The sequence below is a fragment of the Rhizopus microsporus genome (genome assembly GCF_002708625.1).
Source record: "Rhizopus microsporus ATCC 52813 unplaced genomic scaffold scaffold_5, whole genome shotgun sequence".
Lineage (NCBI taxonomy): Eukaryota > Fungi > Mucoromycota > Mucoromycetes > Mucorales > Rhizopodaceae > Rhizopus > Rhizopus microsporus.
This window is the reverse complement of record NW_019671920.1, coordinates 133,789-141,309: the sequence shown is the minus strand read 5'-3', so window position 1 is coordinate 141,309 and position 7,521 is coordinate 133,789. Positions and strand designations below refer to the sequence as shown.

Sequence of the window (7,521 nt, the reverse complement as noted above, 5' to 3'; positions counted from 1 at the left end):
CTGAGGTATTTAAACTGAGTTGACTATATTTGATTAAGGTGTAACAGATCTTATAGCAACATTAGGCTCAACTCTAGATATTGTATTTAAGCACTTAATAGTAGCGTGGATACTACAATAACAAGCGTAACACTTTCGTACAGTTTCAAACGTCGCTGTCCATCCCTATCGATTTACTTATCATTTTACCTTTGTAGAAGTAATGAAGCGGCTTAAGCTGATTGAATGCCCTTGGCTAATATTTAAGCCCTGAAACGTTACATGTTTTCTCTATTGCGGCATTTGTCCCAACAATGAAATGAATGAGAAACGAAGCCGTAGAAATCGCTCAACATCAAGCTGTTACAAGCGTCACTGATTCTGGTCGATAAGGTCTCTTTTTCCAGAAATCTATGACGCTTAACTTTACTTTTAGCTACAGACCAGAATTGTTCAATTGGATTGAGCTCAGGGGAATATGAAGGGAGATAAGCACAACGATATCCTCGCGACGTAATATACTTCGCAATATCTTCAGACTTATGAATAGGGGCGTTATCCATAACGAGATAGTGACCTTTCATTTGTGGATATTTGTCCATTTCGTCCAAAGTGTCTTTCAAAAAGCTTATGTAATGTCCCGTAACAGTACCACTACTGACATATCCGGATTCCTGTCCAGCTTTTCTCTTCTTAACAGGCCTTGGTATTCTCAAGCTTATTTTAATTAAACCTGAAGCAGAGATAGCACCCAATATAGTCGTAGTCTTTGCTCTCGTAGTTGGCACTGTAACAATAGCAGGAGTGCCTTTCTTAGACCAAGCCCTTGTACGTTTCATGTTTATATGAAATGCAGACTCGTCAAGAAACACACAATTGGTCAAGAAGTCCATATCAGTTTGTTCCCACTTGCGAACCCAATCATGTCGTTCCTCAATCTTTTCCGGGCTATTTCTCTCTACCGAATGAAATTCTGCTTGCTTTATCGAAAGATTACATTCTGTTCTCATGAGGTTATAAACAGTGCTATTAGTGACCTTAAGACCGTCGAACTGTTGCATTAAATGCTTAGTTACTTCAGCGACAACAGCAGAGGGATTAGCATCGATAAATTCAATAACGACCTTTACGTGTTCCTCAGTCAGAATGCGTCTACGACCTTTCTTTTTTCCGCTGTCAAAGATACTATCAGGACATTCCTCATACTGCTTAACCCATCTCTGGGCTGTGCGAACGTGAATGCCCAATTGTTTCGCTGCAGCAGAGGCACTCATACACTTCTCAATCTTCAGCTTAAAGAATCTAGACTTGTCCTGAGGAGTGTAAGAGGTATAAGTACGTCTTTCCATTGCTTCTCTCATACGAGAGTCCTCATCTCTAGGCTTATCTACTTGCATCGCGTTAGTTCGAGATTTCTCAGCGGGCTTTTTCTGCAAATATTGAGCATGCGAACTGATCGTCTCAAGAGCAAATTGCTCCTGGTCAACGATGTAATCCATAGGCTCGGGTCTACCGTTCTCATCAACTACATTTCCTTGTCCATCTTCGTATAAAAATTGCGCGCTCATGTTTGGATTGTAAAGTAGTAGAAACCAGCAAAAGAGCAGTAGCGTCGATATATATACCCAGGAGTGCCAAGAATTTCTCCGCGACAAATTTATTCTCAGTATGCGACATTTGATTCCCAGGCAGAGTGCCATCTATTTTTGAAAATGCGACTGGCATTTTTAAACCAGCGACATCGATTTTCGGAGCCTGCGACTTTACTTTCTAAAAACACTATTTTTCAAATAAAAAGCGTGGCTCGAAGAGCTTATACCACATCCGAAGTCCGACTGAAGTCAACTGGAATTGGGTTAGGCACGTCAAGCAATTATTTATTGGCAAAAGGTCTCGAGTTGAAAGGGAAATTAAATTAGCGTCTATATGGTTCTTAGCGTTGAATGCTGATTCATATGGTAAGGAACTAAGGAGACAGAAAAGGTAAATCTTAAATTGCTTTTGGGGCTCCGCCAAGAACTTTTCTGACTACTTGTCACTCGCGTCACTGATTTTACTACAGACACCCCTAGCGTCCTCCATCAAAATAATATTCAAGATTTAATTTGCAAGTCTCGAATGAGTTGCACGACTTGCATCACAGGATTCAACCAACTATAGTAACTGATTCACTATGAATCAAATATAGTAACAATAGTAAAAGGAGATTGAAGGCCATATAAGGAAACGCCAGAAGAAGAGAGAGAAAATTGCACCGCTTAAAACGAGTTTACCACAAAATTACATACAGTAGTATCAGCTGGACGAAATTTATTTTTCAAAAATCGCTATCTATTTTTCGATAACGCACAAAATATACCAGCCGCATAGTATCTACAAGCATTATATCTATATACACAATACGTGAATTTTTTACATGTACAAAATGTCCCAGAGATCGCAAATGTCACAGTTGGCAAATAAGGTATTATCTGTACCAGGTTCTAAACAGAATCCAATCTTCCCTTGACAGTCAAGGGCATGGCGATGCAGTAATGGAAGTATAGTCTTTTCAAAGCAGTCTTTGGTAGTATAAAAACCACAATTGGAGCATGAAAGCATATCTGCTTGTTGATATGTCAGAACTTCATTCTGACAATTAACACAACATTCAACTTGTTCCTGCTGCAGGTATTCTTCAAGCTCATACTCTTGCATTATGCTTTCTTCTATGAGTTGATCCACGTCAAATGTTCCTTGCATTCTTAGAGTTTCTTCATTAGCTTTATTAAAGGCATCAATTTCATTGCATATCTGATACTGTGCCAACTATTTTGCTTTTTTTTAATAATATTTATTGACGTGTACTATATATATATTACCTTGTCTTCCCTAAACTTGTTTATCTTTTCTTGTCGTATTAGTTTTATTCTCTCACTATTCTCTTGTCGTATTCTTTCTCGCCATCGACGTTGGTTTTCTGATAAACTCTTTATTGGGGCTCTTATTGAAGCCATTATTTGATAAATAATAAAAAGAGAAAAAGAAAAATGCAAGCGCCCTTCCTTTTTTTATATTATACACATGTCTGAGAGTGATTCTAAATCAAGATCGAACAAGCCGATGAAATATGCTCAATTACATTATGAACTGAATAAATTGACAAAAAATATACAGGAATTAGATCAACACTTTAAACAAACGAACGAACAAGTGCCAGCCTTACTCAAGATGAGCACCCTTCATGCAGCAATGTAAAACATTTTATTTATTTTGATATAATAATGATTAACACACTAGATCATAGGCTCATGTCAGCGCAGTCAGTGCTCAATAAAGACGACAGCAGCTAGTTTCATATTTGTATATTTCACATTTTTATACCTTCACTAGTTTATAAATAAAATAATCATTGTGTGTATTACAGTTATTAAACAATAACAAAATGATGTAAAAGTAAAGAACAAAAGAGAGGTTGCTGGGAAGAGAAACTCATGTATTTAGGAAATGGTTTGGTGATTGTTCTCATAGATACAAAGAAGGATTTGACAGGACACATTCTGTACGCTTGGCTTGGAAAGTCGATGTCGGTCTTTCAATTTACTATTTGCCAATTATGTATTGAGGAGCAAGCCAACATGAGAATCCTCCCTTTTCATCAAAATGGTAAATGCATCAACAAACATAAATATTGACAAAAGAGGGAGAAGAGAGAGAGAGAACAAGAGGAAGGGATGATGATGAGGATAACATCTATATGTAATGGATATAAATGGATGGATGGATGGATGGATGGATAAAGACTGAGGATAGAGCTGATTGACACATATGCACACACATATATACATTAGAGGGAGGAAAGGGACTACGCAGCATTTAACTGGATATTGTACATCCCTTATCTCTCTCGTCTCTCTCCTTTCTTTTAATGCTTTGGGCTTAATTAAAACTAGAAATAAACTAACACTTTATACATCACGTAGTCGCTCGTCGTTCCCGAGAAGAACCATTTCCAGCACATTCTTCGTCTTTTGAACACCAACGTTGATGGTCGTGTCAAGATTCAAATTGCCTTGACTTCCATCAAGGGTGTTGGTCGTCGTTTCGCCAACATTGCCTGTAAGAAGGCTGATGTTGATCTTACCAAGAGAGCTGGTGAACTTTCTAGCGAAGAATTGGAACGTATCGTCACTGTTCTCCAAAACCCCACTCAATACAAGATCCCCACCTGGTTCCTTAACAGACAAAAGGATATTGTTGACGGCAAGTCCACTCAAGTCATCTCTAACGTTCTTGACACCAAGTACCGTGAAGATCTTGAACGCTTAAAGAAGATCCGTGCTCACCGTGGTCTTCGTCACTTCTGGGGTGTCCGTGTTCGTGGTCAACACACCAAGACTACCGGTCGTCGTGGACGTACTGTTGGTGTCTCCAAGAAGAAATAAGGTGAGTGATATTGAATGTTTGAAGAAGTGTGATACTAATGGCACTTCTGTAGTTTCAAAATACAAGGAGCGAGCTATATTGTCAAATAAAAAGTTATTTTGCAAAATTAAGCTTTTTATTGTTGCTCTTGTTGATTTGGTGAACAGTAAAGTATATAAGTTAGGAGCTTTATTTGTACGTTTGGGTGTGTGTAATGTGTTATTCTTGACATTGCTCTGGGAATGCTCGTATACATATTAAGGATGTATGCGATCAATGGCACCATTTCTTGAAAGGCTTGTTAAAAAAAAAGCCATATAGGTCATAATTTACAAGACTGTTTTGCCCTTGTTAACATTATTGAGAGACCCTGTCAAGATTTACCAAGAGTCTTTACATTTCTACTAAGCGCTGGTTGTGGGTATTGCCGACAGTGGACTATGTCTGCCAAATGTGCTTATCTTGTGGATAATCTGGATAAACAGCTGGTTTCTTTTGGAGAAAAGTATTTGGGAGTAACGATATCGTACAGCTGCATTAAGAATGCATGCTCTTTTATAATACTAATAACTCTTTAGCTGTAAACTCTAGCATCTCGTTAACCGAGGTTTATGTAATACTGCTTAAAAAATAAATCCAAAACTTTATTTAGTACTCATAAAGAAAATCAAAAAATATTTCCAACTGAATGTCTAAAAAAAAAAAAGATTTAGTTCCGCCAAAAGTTGTGTATTCTATATCATAAAACATTTATATTAAACTTGTATTTTGGACAAGGCTCAAACAAGAGTCTTTTATTAATGTGTGAAAGAATTCATGTTTGTAATATAATGATAGTGTTAGTAAGCTTGCTTAAGAAAACCTCTGTTTACTGAGACCTTTTCTGTCAGCGAATCGACGACTATAATATCAGAGATGAATGATAGTCTCATGGTTAAACAAAAGAGGTTACTGTTTTCTCGCTTTGCCTTCTATTTGTAACGATGTTGACGGAAGTAAGAATGAACTCATTTCTATAGCAAGGCTGATTAGCCTGAAGACTTGGCATCTCCTTGCACTTTCTTCAAGAGTGGTCGCCAATATTAATTTTCTTAACAATTGTAGCTCTGGGGGAAAAAGTGAAAGCAGATCTGCATGAGAATTACTCCTTTTGGCTTTTACACATAAAGGAAAGATGTATTTTATAGTCCTCTATTCTCTCCGCCATGCTTTACTATTTATTGAAGGGCTAGACTTGTTAGCAAAGCACTTTGACCAACTACATGGGTATCCCTATGACACACATCGTTTTCGTGTTCCTATATTGATGGCTTTATGCGTAATTCTTGTGTATCCCTTACTCTTGCACTTTCTAGACAGGATGATGCTCATGCAATCTGTTCAACTAACACTTTATGAATGACATAGTACCTACGAATACTGATAAATATTGAGACAGCTGTTTCTCCTTTGTAACAATCGATAGAATACATATTCAATATCTCCTAAAAAGAGTCATTGTAATAACAAGAAAATTCTCGTTTCTTTGCATATGCTCATTTTCAGCGACTAGGATAAAGCACTTACCAAATTTGCTTAAACTTGTTTATGGTGGCAACCTTTATCACAAGATACTGTGGTTAAGGTTATTCAGATGATGCATTCTACTGAAGTACTCGCCTCTTTTTTTTTTTTTTTTGAAATTGGCCTCTTGTATAAACTTGATAGAGTCAGCAGATATTTCCACTCTTCTTTTTTAAAGCACTCAGGATATTCTGATTCTTCTAGGGATGCTCTCTCATCCATTATCTATCAGAAGGATTCAAGCACGAGTACTTGTTTATTTTCAAATTTAACTAAATCAGTAAAATGCCAAATAAATTTTTTACAAGATCCAAGGCTCCAATTTTATTTACTATAAAATAAGCTTAAAAGAAAGAAGCTTTCTTTTTCGTTTTTTTAAAAAAAAATGTTTTTCAAAAATTTCTTTTCGCGGTCGAGTCAACTGTCCGTCGGATCCTTTGTGGTGAAGATGAAAGCTGTATTCTTAAAAATTTTCTTTTAGAATTGCCTTGAGAGTAGTTCCTACCTTGGTACGCGGTATGTGGAGAGTCCTTCTCTGCATTGCTTGCAATGCCTTGACAGTGATGCTTACTTCTCTGGCAATTGTCTCAGAGGAAATCAAGGATGCCGTTTGTACATACTAACTTGGCTTCTTAGTTCCTCTGAGACTTGCATATACTGTATATATTTTTGTATCTTTACTCTTGTACATACTTTGTATTTTTATTTATGTATATTACTTTGTACATATCCTCAACTTGTAAATAAGATGCTGAAGCCCTGCTCCCTTCTCATCTATCATCATCTCTCTTTCTCTCTCTTTCGCTCTCTGTCTGCCTTCCTGTATGCCTGTTTACTTGCCTTCCTCTGTTGACTCTTCTTCTCTTTGCCTTCCCTTTGATAATCACGGCAAAGAAATTGACCATGGAGCTAAAAAAAAAAAAAAAGGACATCAACAATCACCAGGACACAAACCAAACCCGTAATTTATCAAGCGTGAACGCCAATCTATCTTCTGAATACCTCATTGGCAAGTGCATTTAGATATAAAAACTAACATAGAAAACATAAAAATGTCAGGCTGATGACTCAATATCCGCTGTAACATGAATCGTGGCCAAAAGGGGTCCGTCGTAGTGTAAAATTTCTGGGCTACTAGAATCCATATCAAAACTCGTTCACATCTTGTAAAAGTCATTCTTATTTGTAAATCACTTGTATAAAATAAAAAGTTGCTTTTATTGCTCATCCTTAATTATCTCTTGACTGATCTTGTTGTGTGAAACCTGCTGCATTATAAAATCGCTTGTACACTCAGCCCATAGCAACAGCACGCTTAATACACGCTCAATGTAGGAAGATGTGATCAGCCATTTAGTTTGTATAGCATTACTTTCGCAATACAACAGACTTACTATACATCCTATTAAGTATATATTGCTATGGTAAACAGAAAAAGAAAAAAAAAAAGATAGATAAGCAGATAGATATAAATAGACAATTAAGGGGTAGTAGCTCAATTTAGGGCTCCGTTTTTTGACGATGAAAACAAATTCCATGTGATCTTTCTTTTCATTTCTTTTACAGCAAAAAAAA

The 7,521-nt window shown here is 36.9% G+C and overlaps 2 protein-coding genes across 2 annotated transcripts; one reads left to right on the top strand and one right to left on the bottom strand.

The window, feature by feature from the left end:
- Positions 1-2,310: 2,310 nt before the first annotated feature.
- Positions 2,311-3,391, bottom strand: RHIMIDRAFT_312233 (uncharacterized protein). Its single transcript, XM_023614790.1, has 3 exons — positions 3,266-3,391; positions 2,841-3,212; positions 2,311-2,787 (listed from the first exon to the last, which is right to left on the bottom strand). Exons 2-3 carry the CDS (start codon positions 2,973-2,975, stop codon positions 2,392-2,394), a joined length of 531 nt encoding a protein of 176 aa, XP_023467592.1. The 5' UTR covers positions 2,976-3,212; positions 3,266-3,391; the 3' UTR covers positions 2,311-2,391.
- Positions 3,392-3,557: 166 nt separating this feature from the next.
- Positions 3,558-4,750, top strand: RHIMIDRAFT_111343 (40S ribosomal protein-like protein S18). Its single transcript, XM_023605248.1, has 3 exons — positions 3,558-3,624; positions 3,942-4,404; positions 4,457-4,750. The coding sequence occupies exons 1-2, from the start codon at positions 3,622-3,624 to the stop codon at positions 4,401-4,403; spliced, it is 465 nt and encodes a 154-aa protein (XP_023467591.1). The 5' UTR covers positions 3,558-3,621; the 3' UTR covers position 4,404; positions 4,457-4,750.
- Positions 4,751-7,521: the final 2,771 nt, after the last annotated feature.

Coding starts and splice junctions, on each gene's coding strand:
- RHIMIDRAFT_312233 (XM_023614790.1), bottom strand. CDS start 2,975: ATGGCTTCAATAAGAGCCCCAATAAAGAGTTTATCAGAAAACCAACGT. Junction 2,788..2,840: donor ACAAGTTTAGGGAAGACAAG/GTAATATATATA, acceptor AAAGCAAAATAG/TTGGCACAGTATCAGATATG.